The sequence below is a fragment of the Musca vetustissima genome, unplaced genomic scaffold (genome assembly GCF_032173495.1).
Source record: "Musca vetustissima isolate MV318-11 ecotype Yass unplaced genomic scaffold, APGP_CSIRO_Mvet_v1 utg9089, whole genome shotgun sequence".
Taxonomy (NCBI): domain Eukaryota; kingdom Metazoa; phylum Arthropoda; class Insecta; order Diptera; family Muscidae; genus Musca; species Musca vetustissima.
In genome coordinates, this window is record NW_026880574.1 from 149,073 (window position 1) to 168,571 (window position 19,499).

Below are 19,499 nucleotides of genomic sequence, written 5' to 3' on the forward strand. Positions count from 1 at the left end.
GGATTTATATAGAACGTTTTTTCTTTCGTAAAGATTAAGGACAAAAGATTCTATTCTATTAAATACTACATAAACTAGAACTTTAAAACTATTCTAAATTGAGCGGTACCTTAATATGGGGCTATTCCGAGAGGTGGACCTATATTCAAAATTGGTGCAAAATCTTTAAAATTTTTTTAAAAATTGTGTTATTCCATTTAACCCATTAAGATAAGAAAATATTCAAAATTTCTCATGTCGGGCGCCTCCGTTTTTTTGGAGGATATTCCGAAAGGTGACCCGATGTTGAATGTTTTTTTCGTTTTTTTTTTCTAACCACTAAAAACTCGACATTTCAAACTACTGATACTAGGGCTCTAAAACTATACAAAAATGCAAAATGGGGCTATTCCGAACGCTAGAATTATGTTAAACATTTGTGAGAGAAAATCTCTCGTTTTTTTAAAAATATTAAGGGGCATATATCACATAAATTTGAACATTTGTCAGGAGTAAAATAATTACTTACCTATAATCCGGATTTAGCGTATAACCCTCTTGGACAAATAATCCATTAGCTATATTAATGGTGTGATTTATTTCCTCCATTGCAACATTTCGACCTGTTACACGATTATTATGTTTCTTAACTGCGGTATAAAACCAATTTGGGCGCTTCCTCCTAACCGTATCTATGCCAGCATTTACATCAAACTTTTCCATATCATTCAACATTGAACTAAATATTTGATGATATTTTCCGGGATTTGTATTAAAATCGGCTATATTCTCAAGGCCAAGTACTGTTTTTAACTCTTGATAACTTTTGCCCTTGGCGCCGAGCATTAACAGCGATAAAGCCGACATCAGCGAAAGCGGCGAAAAGATTTCACTACGTGTTGCATATGGATCCATATTGCTCAATTGTTGAATCATATTGTGTCCGAATTGTAAAGCATTTTCAGCAATCATGTCATCGATAGAATCTTTAGGTGATGCCGGTGAAGATGCTGGCGGTGGCAACGGTTCGAAAATGGGTAATTCAGTTAGCTGCTGCTGTGGTTGTGGAGGTGGTGGTGAATTTGGAAACCTGTGAGGTCCCATATTAAGGGGATTTGAAATCGTTTGAACAATAAGATCATCACCGGCCGCCAAATGTCCAGTTGCCAAAAGCACCAACAACGTTGATGCCGTCAACTGCCAGCTGTTTAATATTCCCATCACAGGCTATTTCTGTGCTCCAATCCAAAGAAGACGAACAGATAATGAAGATTTCTTTTTATACAAAACGCACCGCACCGAGTTGATTACAAACAACACACGATTTTAAACTAGATTCCCGAACACACACACACAAACAAGATGTTCGTTCTAGCCAAGCGGGTTTTATTTCTTTTAATTGACTTATTTTTTGCGGTCTATATTTTCTTGTTTTTGTTTTAATATATATATTTTTTTGATTATTATAATTAGCAAAATATAAACTATGTTTGTTTGTGTGTATATATATTGCTGTTCTTCTTCTTATAATATTTTTGTATTATATTGTTTTGATTGTTTCCGAACTTATATTTCGCTTAGTTTGTGCCGCAAAAAACCCGTCTTTAATACTTAAAGCGATCCAAACAACTGATCATTGAATAAACCAAGCTTTGCAATTTAGCTGAACTTGAACGTCGGCCGTACTCTCAGCGTTGTGTATCTTTTGTAAAATTAATCTGTAGAGAAGAGTAGAGTTGGGAAACACAAAAGAAAAAGTACCGCAAATGTACTTTTTTCTGAGTCAAATCGGTACTTTTTTATATAAAAAATACATACGAACTGTACTTATTAAAAATAATATTTTTAAAATCCACATTTATCCCTGACAACTTCGAATTTATCGACGATGAACTTATTCAGTTAGGAAGATGTTTCTAGGGTTTGACAGCTTAACAATTAGTCAAAGTCGCCTTTCATAAGGCATGTTTACGGGCTTCTAGACGGCTTAGACACTACATTAACTTCCCTTTTAATCTTTCGCATTCAGGGAATTTTTTCCTCCAGTGGAGTGTCAAAAATAATCCAAGATGATCAAGATGAATCGAATGCAAAAGTTAATCACTCTCCTAAATTTGGCACTTTTCTCAATTTTCAGCCACGGAGACCTCTTGTCATAGCTTGCTTTTTACAGAACGGTTGTTCCATAAGCTGAGGCTAAAGAAGATTTCCAAGTTCCAAGATGTTGTCCGCTACTTGGTCTTTCCATCTAATTCGTGATCTTCCCCTTCTGCGTGATCCATTAGTAGGCTCGCTTTTATATGCCTTTTGAGCTGGAGCATTCTCGTTCATTCGCACAACATGGCCTAGCCAACGTAGTCGCTGCAGCTCAATACGACTGTGTCGATGTCCGCGTATAGATTGTAAAGCTCGTGGTTCATTCGACGCCGATATTCACCGTCGACGCAGATCGGCCCGCAGATCTTTCGGAGAATTTTTTCTCAAACACCCCAAGAGCTGCCTCATATGCTTGCGCAAGTACCCATGCTTCAGATCCATATAACAGCACGGGTAGTATCAGAGTCTTGTAAACTGCGAGTTTGGTCTGGCGTAAAGTGTGAGGCGGGAGGTGACCTTGATTCTAAACTGCTTATTTAGACCATAGTAGCATCACAATTCTTCTCTGAATTTAAAAATTTATATTATTCGTTTTATTTATGGCGGTACCAAGGTATATAAAATCTTTAACTACCTCGAAGCTGTAATTCCTTCTTGCGCGTTGATACCATCAGCTTGGTCTTCTCGCCATTTACTGCCAGACCTACTATGGCAGACTTCTTCTCAATTTTTTCAAAGATGTCTGTTACTGCTGGCAATGTTCGACCCATTATATCGATGTCATCAGCATAGGCGAGTAACATGTGTTGTTTGGTGTACATAGTGTCATTTCTGTTCCCCTTTGCATTTCGTATGGCCTTTTCTAGAAGGATGTTAAAAAGATCACACGACAAACTATCACCTTGTCTGAATCCTCGGTCAGTATTGAAGGGCTCCGATAGGTCCTTTCCAACATTATCTGATGACCTTGTGCCACATAAAGTTATCCTGCATAGCCATATTAATTTTGCAGGAATGCCGATCGCAGACATGGCTTTAACACCTCTGAACAGATGGGACTCTCGAATGCGGATTTATTGTCGATGAATAGGTGGCGCAGATTGAAAATCTGGTCGATGGTGGATTTGGGATATGTAACAAAGGTAAATACATCGACGTTCATGAAAAAAATGAAAAAATTAAATTCATTTACATCAGCCTCACAAATATAGACGACTCTTTGGTTAGGAACTGAAGGGTATCAGAAAAATGTTCCTTCTCGGATCATAGCATGATATTCTTCCAGATTCCGAAAATTAGAATAAGGGAGTGACACCAATCCAAAAGGTGAGTCCATATTTGATTTTCTACTTAGATATAATCTTAGGGTATGTAATAGGGGCAATACGTTCGTAAATAGATTTGAGAGGTGAAGTCATTGGCATAACCCTCACTAAAATATACTGCTCTGGGGTTACGAACTTGATAGTATCTGAAAAATGCTCTTTCTCGGACTATAGAATGATACTTTTCCAGATTCCTACCTCCAGAGGAAAATAGAAACCTTATAGGAATTCTCGGAAGACAAACTGGGATAAATTCAAAGCTAAAATCCCATCCTCAATCATAAATCAATCAAAGATCTCAAAACGATTGAGGATGTTGAGAAAGCTGTAAGCAATGTCACAGAGACTCTTCTGAGGAGCCTGTTGCATGTGAATATAATTTTTTGTATAAAAATAAAATAAAAAAAACACAACCGGCAGCAATTATCCGAGATGATGTGTTTGCTGCTGCCGGCCAGAAAAAAGTGAGCCGGATACAGTAAGCTCAGTACAGCGGTTGAGAAATTCATGCGTTGCCATCTGGTCTGAAATTTAGGCCTGGCAAATACAACCCTGTCGAGATGTAGGGATCAAGAGGTGAGATAAAGGAAAAATGATAAATGTCGGAAAATGCGCGAGAATCCCAGAAAAGTGGGAAAATGGCATCTGGCTGCGGGGGTATAAAAGGCATAACGGGGGGAAAATTCGATCAAATTTATTTGGTGTTTTGTCAAGAGACAATACTTTTGGTAACAATTTTTATAAAACAAAAAACAAACCAAAATCCCCAAATTAAACAAAAAAATCCCAAAAAAATTATTAAGACTTGATTTTTATTGTTGAGTGCCTTATGCCTGTGAGCGAGCAAAATAAAGTATGTTTGTGTAATTTGGTAATATTTTATGTATTTAAATGTTTGTGTTTTGCATAGATACGCCAACATCTTCATCAACCAATAAAGCAAGCATTGACCCCTCCAAGTCGTTGCACGGAGGAGGTCATCCGATTTTTTTTGGGCTTATTCGGCGAAAATATTTATGTGGCATGGTTTTAGCCGTATAACAATTGATGGGAGACGGTTAAGCCCAAAGTGAAGACAGCACGACAGCGTAAGCTTGGACGCAGTTGGCCAATAAATTGATGTGTCTGTCCGTCCAAAAATCCTGGGAAAATAAGTATCTGGAAACCAGGTAACCATTATTTTGTCGAAATTTAAATGTCCAGAGCCGAGCGCCTGGAAGAAATCTGAAAGTGGAAAGAAAAATGAATTAGTAATCAAAGACCAAATTAAAAACAAGCAAATCACCAAATGACAAAAAATTTAAAAAAAAAACCAAACAAAAATATATTTACTAAATTTTAAGTGTTATATTAAGTGTGTTATGTGTTAGTATTTAGTGATTAATATCTAAGATTTGAAATTGTGAGAATTTTTAACGCCTAACAAATGCGACAAGTGTAGGGTTACCCCAAATATCTTATTGGAAACTTGCATTTGCCTATTTTGGGGACCAAATGGTAATCTCCCCAATAACGACTTAAGAGAGCTCTTTTAGGTGAGGTAATAATATAATAGAGTGGCCAGAAGGAGCCGTTTCAATAGATTGTGTGGGTAGTCTGAAACAGTGACTTATCGATAGCTTTAGGTGTTAGGAATTCAGAATATTGACTAAGTGTTTATGTTAGGTTTAAGTAATCAAGAAATAATGAAATTAATAAATATTGTTTATGTGTAAATGTTTAGATTAATATGAATTGCTAGTTGTTTTCTGTGAGGGAGGAAGATAGGACGATGTTGCAGTAAGGTGAGTGTGTGTGGAATCAGGGGCCCTTTAAAATTAAGTGTTTATTAGGACGAAAAGGGTCAAGGTTGGGCGGGCGAAGTGCGGGAATAATTGACACCAAATTCCCTCGTTATGGTCGTATGTGTGTTGTCATTTTGTATTGTTGTTTGTTGTTCTATTTCCGTTTTCCTTCTTGATTGTTCGACCCCTAGGGCTGATGGTGGTAGGGTTGGGAATTCACCCCTAAAGCGGTGCCCCGACTGAGCTGGTTGGAACCCCACCAGGAGCCGCAGTAGACGGTACGCAACAATATGGCGCCCAAAGGCAAACTATAGTCCTGTCGTCCTATAATTTTTAAGTGCAATAACACCTGCCACTACTTATGCGCAAAACAAAGGCGCCAAAAACATTAGTACGACAAGGACAAATAAATAATATATGTTGTGCAATAATACCTACGCACAGAATAATAGACCATAGGGTGAAATAGTTTAAAATATTATATCGCATTTTCTGAATGCTAACAGATCTTGCATCCACATATTGTTCTTCAATCTGTGTCAATTGTGCAATATCTAGTTTAAGTAATTAGAAAATTAGGATATAATATTCCATAAGTTAGGGTCTAGTGCAATAGCTCTTGTTCGTTAATTGTAACAATGAATGTATTGTGTTCATGACCTGTGTTTTTTGTTTACTGGTCTTTTTAATTAGAGTAGATACAATAGACTAAGGATGGCATATGGGGAAGTGCAATATCTGCTTTGACCATGGTTGTCATTGACTGTATTGTGTAATTTCTCTTAACACGAGATCTTTTTTCTTCTCCATTGAAGAAAACTGCCGTGGTGTATGTCCTTTAATGTTTCTGTGTATTTTTCAATGTAATGAATAGTCCAGTCTTCAGTACGCCATAACGACCTATTTTTAGGACACTTAGAAAAATAATTAATAAAAAAAAAAAAAATACCACACACTTTATCTTGCATACAACTGAAATAACTTCCCATTACCTCCCATATGTGTATCTATGTTGTAAAAAAGTAAATATATTTGTATTATTAATAGTAACTTTAATTTTTGTTAACCCAATTTTAAAAATGTATGTGTGTATGTCCATTTTTTGCCCTTTTGCATTTATTTATATTATATTGGAAATTATTGACAGATTTTATATTTTAGTTGGCTAAGAAATATTTTTTCCAATTATTTTCCGACAAACCCTTAGAAAATTTTCATGCTAATGATATAAATTTTAATAATGCTGTGATATAGTTATGTAAGTGCAATATTAGGTATAAGAAAATGTATGTTTGTGAACGTCCATTTTTTTGCCTTTTTGCATTTTTTTTATTATTATGTCAGTAATTATTAACAGATTTTATAGTAGACCATGAAATATTTTCTTTATTGCCCGGCTTTTGAGACTACAGGGCGTGGGAGTTCCCCACGTTGGGACAAAAATCTAGTTCGAATGAAATCTAACACCACAAAGAAAACGACCCTATTCTTATTGAAACGCCTGTTACACTTACAATACCTACATACCAAGAATCCCCACTAATTACGATACACCCTAATCGACACAATCTCTATATATTTTCACAAAGCATTAACACTACCTAGCCATGACCAACCAACTTCTAGGCTCCTTTACACAACGTACACAACGAACTAACATCACATAAACACCTATAAGCATGTTGCATTTGCAACAAATATTGACGGCAATAAAATTGGTGAACAGATTTGCGGGCACTTTACAGCACAAAAAACATGTTCTCTTTTGGTTATCACATAAAATCACATCCTCCACAAATTATACCTGAGGTTATAAAAAAAATTAAAAAAAACCGACAAAAAGTCATAATAGCATATTGTGTAAAAATCCGTATGTTTCATCATTTTGTTTTATATATTGTATTCCTAATGACATGCGTATCATAAACAATACTTGTATCGCCAAAATACACAATAAACTATTTCCATAAAATTTTAATCTTTTTTCGAAAGTGAAAATAACCTAATAACACACATTATTAACAGGCACCAATTTTCCTAATACACGTAATTTCCGTGAACTTTGCAGATGTGGAACGTTGCCTCTTTTCAAGAAATCAAAATGGTTATAATTTATCGTGATTTATATTGTCACAAAAAAAAAAAAATCTGTTCATTTCTGCAAATTTTTTTTTCGAGGTATCTCAGCACCAACAAAAAAATACAGACAAAACAATCAGTTTTTTTTGGCCAGAGGAAACAACACCATAATTCATCTGTCAAACTGTTTACAAACATCTGTTTTTTGTATACACACTTATAGATTTATAATATGGAATGCACTGATAACAAAAAAACAAAAACAAAAAAAACACTCACCCGTAAATTGTAATTTTTATAAATGATCTCCATTCCGATGAAATTATCAAAGAAAATCCAGGATGGTTCCAATTGAATAGATTGGGAATATCTGCATGAATATTTTTTTCGTTTGCTGGCTCCGTGAATCATTCACCTCGGTCACCAAATCACCAAATAACTGAAAATAAACAAAATGAACATAAGTAAAATTTCGTACAAACTTCAATGAAAATTATCTTGTAATAATACAGGTAGAAATATGTGCGCGGAGTATAAATTTATTAAAAGGTTTATTAAAAAAGGTATGGGTTACAACCCATTTCGTCGTATTTATTCCCACAGATCACATAAACTCATAAATTATCAATTTTTAAAATTATAGTATGTCAGACCATTTTTTTACACACAGATAATGTTTATATATCCAAACAAACAGACACAAAAAACGAACAAACAAAATATATTTTACCTGTTGTAAAAATGACCATGTCCACAAACGTTCCATAGACTCACACGTCCCATACCACATAGTAAACGCATCACGGTGGCTATGTACGGAATACTACTGGTAGCCAAAATCTTCCTGTGTACCATTTCAGTGATTCCGATTGGTTCAAAGACAGTTTGTTCGAAACCATCTTAAATGTGAAGGGGTACACATCAAAGCATATCACCAATAAATATCTGCAATAAAAAAACGACCCAATTAGTAAAAAGGAAAGACAATTTTATTAAAAGAAAATGTTTTACTTACCAAAACAAAAAACAAATCATTTCTTATGGTATCATGACCATCATAATTGTCTACATATTTCACACAAACCCAAAGAGGAATGTACCTGAAAGAAAAGAAAACAATTTTAAATTATTCAGCACATCAACAAACATTTTCTAACTTCTTACCTGAATATGCAGTCTAAGCATCACCTTTAGCAACAAATTGTATGAATGTTTTGTCGCCAAGCACAGACTTTTCCACTGGTTGTAGGGCCATAAACAAAGGTCCAAACTACCTGAGGTGTTCCATTATGTTAACAGAATTATAAAAATCAATTTTCTAAAAATAAAGAAAATGAAAAAGGGTTGTAAAAATGTGTAAAAATTTATAGCAAAGATCTACTTACCAATGCTTAACATTCCGGAGAAGTTACGCCATTTTGACATCACATACATTGTGACGTACATAAATGTACAGCACATACATTGTGGTGTACATAAATGTAAACCGCATACATTTCTGCCAAGCCATAAAAATACCGCCAAAATGGATGTGTGTACCCATTCAAACAAATGAGACGGCATGAATGTACTTAATGGTTATGTGTGAATGAGTGGCCAGTGTAGCACACACACATATACAGGTAGTATTACCCACGCCACTTTTTATGTTACACACACACAGCCATGAATGATGGAACCCACGCCACTTTTGGCACCACACACGCACATTCAATTTTTGCACTAAAATATTTCTTATGGTTTTTCTGAAACAAGAAAAGAACAAAATCATTAATATACTTCAATAAATTGTTCAATTGTGAATGCTTACCTGTAGATTTGCGTCCCACGCCGGTTTCCATTTCCATGTATGCCCATTCCTCGTGGACACCAGGATTCCAAGGGCTGGTCGCCCATTCATTCATTTATATTCTCTCCTCACCGCAATTTTAAACAAACAAAAAAATATCATGCACATCACCATGTCCATCGATTCCTTGGCCATGTTGATGTTTTGTTGCATGTGAATATAATTTTTTGTTTTGTATAAAAATAAAAATAAAATACAAAAAAACACAACCTGGCAAATACAACCCTGTCAGCAAGAGGTAAGATAAAGGAAAAATGATAAATGTAGGAAAATGCCGAGAATCCCAGAAAAGTGGGAAAATGGTGTTATAAAAGGCTGCTCGAGAGACTATAATTTATAACAAATTTTCAAAACAAAGAAAACAAAAATCCCCAAGATAAACAAAAAAAATACCCAAAATTTATTAAGACTTGTGTTTGTTTTTTATTGTTGAGTGCCTTATGCCTGCGAGCGAACAAAATAAAGTAAGTAGTGTAATTCGGTAATATTTTATGTGTTTGAATGTTTGTGTTTTGTATAGATCTCGCCAACATCCTCATCAACGGAAAAGGCAAGCATTGGCCCCTCCAAGTCGTCGCACGGAGGAGGTCATCCGATTTTTATTTTGGGGCTTATTCGGCGAAAAAGATTTATGTGGCATGGTTTTAGCCGTAGAATAGTTGGCTGGAAGACGGTTAAGCCCAAAGTGAAGACAGCACGTCAACGCAAGCTTGGATGCAGTTGGCCAATAAATTGATTTGTCTGTCCGTCCAAAATGATCCTGGAAAATAAGTATCTGGAAACCAGGTAACCTTTGTCGAAATTTAAAATTGAGATACAAATGCCAATAGCCTGAGAAATCTGAAAGTAAAACAAAAAAATGAATTAGTAATCAAAGACCAAATTAAAAACAAGCAAATCACCAAATGAAAAAAAATTTTAAAAAAAACCAAACAAAAATATATTTACTAAATTTTAAGTGTTAGATTAAGTGTGTTATGTGTTAGTATTTAGTGATTAATATCTAAGATTTTAAAATTGTGAGAATTTTTAACGCCTAACAAATGCGACAAGTGTAGGGTTACCCCAAATATCTGATTGGAATTAGTGTTTTTGCCTATTTTGGGACCAAATGGTAATCTCCCCAATAACGACTTAAGAGAGCTCTTTTAGGTGAGGTAATAGTATAATAGAGTGGCCAGAAGGAGCCGTTTCAATAGATTGTGTGGGTAGTCTGAAACAGTGACTTATCGATAGTTTTAGGTGTTAGGAATTCAGAATATTGACTATGTGTTTATGTTAGGTTTAAGTAATCAAGAAATAATGAAATTAATAAATATTGTTTATGTGTAAATGTTTACATTAATATGAATTGCTAGTTGTTTTCTGTAAGGGAGGAAGATTGGACGATGTTGCAGTAAGGTGAGTGTGTGTGGAAACAGGGGCCCTTTAAAATTAGGTGTATATGAGGACGAAAAGGGTCAAGGTTGGGCGGGCGAAGTGCGGGAATAATTGTCACCAAATTCCCTCGTTATGGTCGTATGTGTGTTGTCATTTTGTATTGTTGTTTGTTGTTCTATTTCCGTTTTCCTTCTTGATTGTTCGACCCCTAGGGCTGATGGTGGTAGGGTTGGGAATTCACCCCTAAAGCGGTGCCCCGACTGAGCTGGTTGGAACCCCACCAGGAGCCGCAGTAGGCGGTACGCAACAAGTTCTTACTGAGTAAATTTTCCTTTTAAGAACTTGCAAATACTCAGTAACACAACAGTCAAATCTGCTCTCTCAATTCATTCTCTTTTACTGAACATTTGGGTAAACGATTGTTCAGATGATAACAGGCCACTGTAGAATAAGGTTTCTCATTTACAAGTGTGAAATCAATAAATTGGCAGATACAAGATTTATAATCCGACCTTTTTCTCTGATATAAATAGATATAGACCATCATTTACAGCTTTGTGAAATGGTGATGGCCGAGTTATCAAACCTAACCTAAAACCCCTCCTTTTTTAACGCTGTTTACATCCCTCTACGTTTCTCTTTATTATATTTATTTCAGGATGAAAACACAATGAGCCACTACTGGTCTTCTGAAGAAATTCCTAATATTGCAACATTAATCTGTCGGTCGGATCCTTTAAGGTTACTCTGAAAAAATACATCGACCAATATGTTCAGCGGGAATTTAATTTCAGCCATCGAGGTGGTGAACAGTATAGCGTCGACTTTGTTGTGGATATTTTCATATTCCTCAGATGGAAGATATTTTCGAGATCAGCTATGTAGAAATTTAACCTCTCGCAAATGTCATCAATAATGGGACCCAATGTCATGATCGTACAATCATCCGCATACATTACGATCTCTATGCCGGCCGGTGGTTGTGTGGAATATCCTTGGGAACTCCCTGTTTCACCCTACGGGGTTTAGACTTGATCCAACGTTCGGAGATTTCTCTTTTCTATGTCCTCGAACAGTTAAGCATGGTTGACGTTATCGAAGGCTTTCGATAGGTCAAGTGCCACCAAAAATGCTAATATATATGGACATGGCGTGTAATAATGACTTTTGGAATCCATGCTAATGTTGGACAACTGGAAAACTTCTCAGCGATGGGAGGAATGGCGCTTCAAGTGTCTTTGCTACTGGTGACAGGAGTGAAATCGGTCTGTCAGCGATAACTACAAGTTGACGGCTGATGTTAAATACACAACTCCGTAATTTCTACTTGAATTCAATGTGCAATATTGCCAACCATATGAAATATTATAAGGAAAAATTTGGCAGAAGGTCGAGACAAAGACAAAGGTTTTTGTTTTGATACATCTCTTTATTATTGCATTATGGTCAGCTGTTTTCCCTCAAGTCTAATGTCAAAAATATGGCTTTTGTTTACGTTTTCATTCAATCATTTTTTTGACGGCAAACTTAAGAGGCATCTGGTATCAAACTGGTCTCCCCGGACGACCTTAAGGGCTCAGCAGAATGCTCGCGTTGAGCCATCCCTCGCGTTATATGTTATCGAAAATAGCATTCAGCTTAGCCCTATTATTATTATTTATAGACCTTGATGTGAAGTATGAATTTGAAATGCCGGTTGGCAACGCCGCCAATATGTCAAACTATTGAGGGGGTCACACATGTCCTCGAGTATGTTTACATTTTCGATTCGACCAGCTTATTTACCGAGTGTTAATTTAGAGTGTTCACTGTATTTATAAAGAAAATCGAAATTCGATTTTGCGAAGTCGTTATTCAAGTCTGATGACATGAATTAAAGTAATGTTGTGTGAACGGGTGAATTCATGTACAACGCTGTTCAAATTCCCGTCAGAACATGGCATTAGACTTATCACTACAAAAACTCGATTAATCGATTAGTCGAAAATCGATTTACATATCCCTAAAATTCAAATTCACATGTATCCGAGTATTAGTATTTTTTGTCATTCATTTGTGTTCAAGAGTCCGCGCTGTACAAATCGAAATCAAATTCAAAAACATGGGTATTCCAGCTGGTGATGTTGAAAAGGGCAAGAAACTCTTCGTCCAACGTTGTGCCCAATGCCACACTGTCGAAGCTGGCGGTAAACACAAAGTAGGTCCCAATTTGAACGGTTTGTTCGGCCGCAAGACTGGTCAAGCTGTCGGATTCGCCTACACAGATGCCAACAAATCCAAGGGCATCACCTGGAATGAAGACACCTTGTTCGAATACTTGGAAAACCCCAAGAAATATATTCCCGGCACCAAGATGATCTTCGCTGGTTTGAAGAAGCCCGGTGATCGCGCTGACCTCATTGCTTACCTGAAATCCGCTACCGCCTAAGCCGTTTCATTCATTCATCGACAAAACACAAATTATAATTTATGTATAACTAAATTTAAATCAATTATTAAAAAAACCAATATTAAAAATAAACATTAATTTTTAGTTAATGTAAATTTAAATTATTATTGTGTGAACTGTGGAAATGAAGAGCAGCAGAGTGTGTTAGCAACATAGAAAAAAAAACAATAGAATAAACGAATTCATTACCTCACATTTACCAAACACAAAAGAAAAAGTCGAGATTTTTCATTTCTTCTTGGTGGTGGCTTATCTTGGGGCTTTTACGTAACGAAAGTGTGACTCGTGGTGTATGGATGGTATGGTGAACCTACCCCTTGCCGTTGTCGCTATTATGGACTACCCTCCCCCATTCCATAGGCAGTGTTATACAGACACACACACTCAGCCACAAATACATGGATATACTTTTATCACCCTCAACGTGTATCAGAAAAATATTTCCGTAAGTTTGAAGTTCAAATTCATAGACAGAATATACAACGTCACGTGTGATGACGACGACTACCACTACTATATAGCACAAAAACAACAACCTGGAAGAAATTGCGAGATGTTTTGTATGAAAAATATAATCAAGATACAATGGAGCGGAGCATCATGGTCATTATGATGATTTAGAATTCTATACATAACTTGTATGGAACTGGTGAAATTATTAGTGAAGGTTGTTGGCTGGCTGTCTGGTGACTGTTTTGTGACGTTTTTGCTTTTACGCTACGCTTTTGTTTGCTAGGCAACAAAAAAGTACCTCACACCGAACCGATTAAAAAAAAGCTCACTGCCAGTTGTTGGAATATTTTTATTCTAACGTTTTGTTGTTTTTTTTTTCTTTCATGGAGAGAAGGCATTGACATTATTTTATGATTTCCTCTACTGATTTCAAATCTACAAAACTGTAACTCTTCCTCAGAGATTACTATTTAGGAAGTAATCATAGGAAGAATTTTCAATAAATATATTTTCCAGCAACGAAAAAAATTTGTTTATGTAAGCAATTTTTTGTTTTAGCTGAAGTTGCGCAATACAGAAACGAAAAAGCATTCTCGGCGTTTGTGTGTGTGCGTTTTCATGGAAAACTTTTTTATTAGCCATTGATTGCATCATATGTATTTAGAACAAACGATTTTTTAGTATTCAAGGTTCGAATATTGCACTTGACATTTTGGTTGGGGATTTTTCTTATTTATGAAAAATGGAAAATTGTTATTTTTTGCGGAATAACCATTGGTCGCATTTAAAGTTTAGATAGGATTGATTATTTAATAAGGGGAGAATCTTACAAATTGTGTGGTAAAAAATCGATAGACCTCAGATATTTTCATATTTTTTAAATTTTCATCCCATTGCAAATACATTTTTTTAGTCAGAAGTCTATTGTTAAAATATTGGAAATACATTTTCATCCTTTTCGTGTAAAACGAAAAAAAACTTCAGCTCCTCACATATTTTTATTTGTTTTTGCATAAACAACAAACAACAATTGGTTTCTAAAATTTCTTTTAATTTTTCCTATTTTGGATATATTTCGAAGAATAGATTCTAAAAATAAATCCTTCACCACAATAAGTTGGCCGCCAATATTATTGTTAAGCATATCCTAATTGAATGTTGGTTTCCTGTAACCCAATGCCGAACAAGTCTCCCTGATAAGCCCATACTGTCTGAGATATGAGTCTCCAAAATTCTGCGGGATCCTTCTTCAATTCTGAAAAATAATTGGTCTGTTCCCGTACTGCAAGAATCTACTACTTTTTACTACGATAACGAATTTTCCTTTATGATATCGAAGAAAATAGTACAATCTAGTAGATTCTTGTAGTACGGGAACAGACCAAATATGGGTGTTTGTGGGTAGCAGGCCTTTGGCCGGGGTTTAAAAGTTTCTTCTAGTCTGATTTCATAAATTAGTAATGGCAACCCTTTTTAATTTGGAACCCAACTGTATATTTTCTAAAGATTTTAAGTATTTTATTATGGACAATTCGGCGATTTAAGACTTTCTCCCATGGACAGGTGGAAACTCCGGCTACGCAACCGAATCTCCTTTTAATTTGAATAGTGTAGAATAGTTATATGTACCCATATTGCCTCAGTACATTTTAAAATTCATGAGAAAATACAAGGAGGCCCATATCTCCGGAAATACCGATTGAAGTTATTTGTATTTGTCTGGTCGAAGTCCAAACTTCCCGAATTTTGGAGTTTGGTAATTCTGCGTTTTCTTAGTAATCTAAACCTTTTTTCGAAGAAGTCAATACTTCCTGATAAAATTGTCTTTATCAGGAGAAACATTAATTGATGGATCTTCGTGATTTGGAAGGCAGCTGAATTGATTAAAAGTCTGGATGCAGAGATCGTTGAACCGGTGACTATTTTTAGGCGACTTTTAAAGCCATTAAATCCTGTAACATCAAGTCTGCGGTCGTCCTCGAGTGTAGAGCAGTTTTAGAAACTCTCAATCTACAGATCTAGCAATCGATGACACAATTTTACCACCAATCTGTCATTTTTTTTTTTTTTTTTTTTGAGGCGTTATTTGACAAACGAGTCAATGAACTTTGGCACAACGAACCTAGGTACAATGTGTCAAGATAACTCGAGACCCCTAATAGTCACTGTCGTCTATCTCCCTTATGAGGCTCCTGACCCACCATATTAGATCCTATTCTTAGATAAAATCTTAGGATATGTAATAGGCGACGTTTACAAGAACAATTCAATAGGTATTTTGTAATCTAGAAGGCTAAACGTGAGTCTTGGGTTTGCTATAGCGAGTTAATCGAAGGTGTAAATGAAGCAGCCAGTTTTCGCAGATTAACATCTAAAGATTCAAAATCTGTAGGTAGTATTAAGCGAAACGATGGGACGTGGACAAACTCCACCAGAGAGGCTGGTTGTATGGGCCGTAACTACGAAGTGCGTAATTTTTATTTAGTTATTTTTTGATATTTCGAAATTCCTAGAGTGCCATCCTCAGGGAAATTGCCGTCTACAATAAACTATTTAAAAAAAAAACATCAACAGATTTCAAAAAATCCCGAGATGAACCCCCTAAGCTCAATTTTCTCCAGAGATATTACCTTAACGAGATTTGAGATAATGGTCGAACCAAATTTACCTCATAAAGTTAAATATATTTTATACTAATAGTCTTGCCAAATAAACATATTAGCCAACACTTCATTATTACAATATTCTAGAATCATTATGTTTAACTTCTCCAAACACGCTTCGGTGTGTTTGTTTTCTTTCTACTCTACATAACTTTGAAAACTATTTAGCACTGTTAAAATCGCCAGGCAATGGTAATGAGCAAATTTTCCCATAACCACTTTTCTATGATGGATTAATTACTCAACAGAGCTTATTAGAACTATTTGGAATTATTATATATTTCCCAATGATTATATCATTGATTACCAAACAATCGTCTAATACTGCAATGGAGACAAAACAAAATTCACTAACAATTTTACAACAATAACAAAAAAGGTAGATAAGATAAAACTTTTGCAGGGCTAAACTATAGAGATAAGAATTTTCAAATGACTGGCACTAGTCTCCAAAGGAAAATATTGTGAACATTAGAAAATGTATTAAAAATCATTATTTTTTTGTAATATTATTTTAGATTTAAAAAATAACAAAATAAATATATTATTATATCAGTTTTGTTATATATTATATCAGCTGATTCCATATTAATTTACCCGACAAGGTCATATACCTCGCTTTCTATTAATAATTGTTTGTAAATAAATTGTTTTCACAACATTAGATGTGCTAACTATTTTTTACATTTGCCTATTATTTACATTACATACAGTGTGTGTGTGTGCGTGTATGTAATATATATATTACTCGAAACATAGACTATTGAATATATAGACAACAAAGTGCTATTATCACTGAATGTGTCCAAATTGAGTTTGTTCAAGTGGAATATTAAGTTTTAAACGGAAATGTCTTCTCAGTAATTTATTGTGATAAAAAACTTAATTTGGTTTTTTATTTATTAAAATATTAAATTATTATTACATTTATAGTTTGATTATCCGTTTTAAGCAAGTTGGGTAGCCTATATTTCTCAAATGTCTATTCCAATCAATTTAAACACCACCTAAGTTCTAACTCGCTAAATAACCTCAAATAAGTTTTAAAATAAATTTGTAATACGTTTCCACAATAAGAAGAATATTTGATTAGAAATAAAATAAATAACGCCTTATTCAAAATGTGGGAAAGTGTTGCCAACTTCTTAATAATCACTCTATATCATGAGATGGTGTTATTACTACAAAGTGAAGCAGTTTCTTATTGCTTGTATATGGTTAGTGGCGACACTTCAAACTGTGGAAATTATTTTCAATTTTCCCTTTTTTACGATTTGCTACATAGAGTACGAGAACAAATAAATGTTTTTTAATTGTATATATTTGTACAAGAACATAAACGTACAAGAACCTTACTACCGTACAAAAAACTGCAACTGTGAATATTGCAGAAGCAGACATTCGAATTCTGCTTCTTGATCTCAACAAACTGCATGCTGTAGGCTTTGCAAAAAATTGTTCACTATATTCAGACACGGCTGCATATTTTCTTGATCAGGAGAAACCGATTTATTTAAGAACGTCGTGATTGCAAAACACGTACAGACTATGGATGTACAGTCGAAATTGTTTATAACGACATATCGGATATAACGACTGTATCCAAAAGTCCCGAAAATAGTCATATCAGATATAACGACTGTATCCAAAAGTCCCGAGAATAGTCATACCCTTTATGTCGGAAATCCCGACAATAGTCATATCATATATAACGACTGTATCCAAAAGTCACGAGAATAGTCATACCCTTCATATCGGATATAACGACTGTATCCAAAAGTCCCGAGAATAGTCATACCCTTCATTTGATATTGTTTTAACGACATATCGCTTACAGTGACTAATTTTGGCGGTACCTTGGACGTCGTCATAACCGATTTCGACTGTCATTTAAAATTTTGGGCTCAGATTGCGTAACAAAAAACTCATAAACTATATCAATATATTTCGACATTTTGAGGATGTCGTATATATTTTCCAACCAACTTGGATTTAATTTGATATATTAGATTCTCCTTGGTATGCAAGCATCGCCACCAACAAACATGGCATGTTATGTTGGCATGGTATAACGGGATATCAGAGTTACATTAAGCAAAGTCCTCTTATGTGTTTCCCCGTTTAATTTAATATTGGTTATAAAGAAAATCTACATAACAATTGGACAGTTCCCGTACTGCAAAAATCTACTACTTCTTATTACGATAACGAATTTTCCTTTAGTATATCGAAGGAAATAGTAAAATCTAGTAGATTCTGGCGGTAGGTAACAGACCAATAAATAGTCTATGCTGTTAAGAGAATTTTAGACACGTTTTCCAATTGGATATTTTCGATTTTAATAGCGTTGCAATTCTTGAAAGAAAACATACTAATTGGTCCGTTCCCATACTGCAAGAATCTACAAATTTGTTCGATGGCATAAAGAAAAAATTGTGATAGTAGTAAATTGACGCCAATGAAGTCCTGCCTATCGTGTCATTGTCAATTTTAAGACTTATGACACATTTACAAGTTTAGTGTGTTAATTTTATATAGGTTATGTAGAAAAACTCCCTACCAATAATAGTCTATACTATTAAGACAATTTTAGAAATGCTTTCCAAGTCCATATTTTCAATTTTAATGGTATTGCATATCCGATATAAACGACATGTACATTATAACTTTTTGAAGGGTTAATCGTCTTTATGAGGATTTATTTGACAAATATGTAAGGGAATTGAAAATTTATACCCACTGGGTTAACATAATCCGGAGATTCTCCGGATTTCCCTAACAATAGCTTTGGCCTACGATTAAACATTGGTCTGTTCCCGTACTGCAAGAATCTACTATTTTTTACTCCGATAACACTTTTTTCCTTTATGATATCGAAGAAGATAGTAAAATCGAGTAGATTCTTGCAGTACGGGAACAGACCACATATTATTCTTGGAGTTTCCCTCCAATTTTGCTCCAAAATTCTTATTTCTGGACTAGAAAATTTCCCTGAAAAATATTTATTCACCCCCATTCATAACCATTCTGCTCTCATTGATGTATCGCCAGGAGGCTTGTTTCGATAAAAAGAAAATCGATTCGTATTGTATATATCGGCGTCGCCTTTCTGTTATCGAGTTTACAGTAGCAGAAGGAAAAAAATCTCAGTCTGCAAACCGAAGGCTGCGCATAAAATCTTCATTCATTATTAACTTGGGGTTCGTACTGTAAAAGTGTGAAAATTTTATAAAACTTCTAAGAGTAGAAAATGGAACGTTGAATAAAATACATTTTATAAAAAGTGGACTAACTAATCTAAATTGTCGTTTAATCAAAAACCACCCCAAAGGAAGTTGCCAATCAAATAGCTGGTTGGCAAACTATTTGCATTTGTTTGTGTGTGTGCGAGTGTAACGAAGCAAAGCAGAGTCAACAAAGTTGAATAGAATCGTGCGTTCA

The 19,499-nt window shown here is 35.0% G+C and overlaps 1 protein-coding gene across 1 annotated transcript; it reads left to right on the forward strand.

The window, feature by feature from the left end:
* Positions 1 to 12,532: 12,532 nt before the first annotated feature.
* On the forward strand, positions 12,533 to 12,921 carry LOC133326256 (cytochrome c-like). The gene has a single exon (XM_061534938.1). It carries the CDS (start codon positions 12,595 to 12,597, stop codon positions 12,919 to 12,921), a length of 327 nt encoding a protein of 108 aa, XP_061390922.1. The 5' UTR covers positions 12,533 to 12,594.
* Positions 12,922 to 19,499: the final 6,578 nt, after the last annotated feature.

Coding starts and splice junctions, on each gene's coding strand:
- LOC133326256 (XM_061534938.1), top strand. CDS start 12,595: ATGGGTATTCCAGCTGGTGATGTTGAAAAGGGCAAGAAACTCTTCGTC.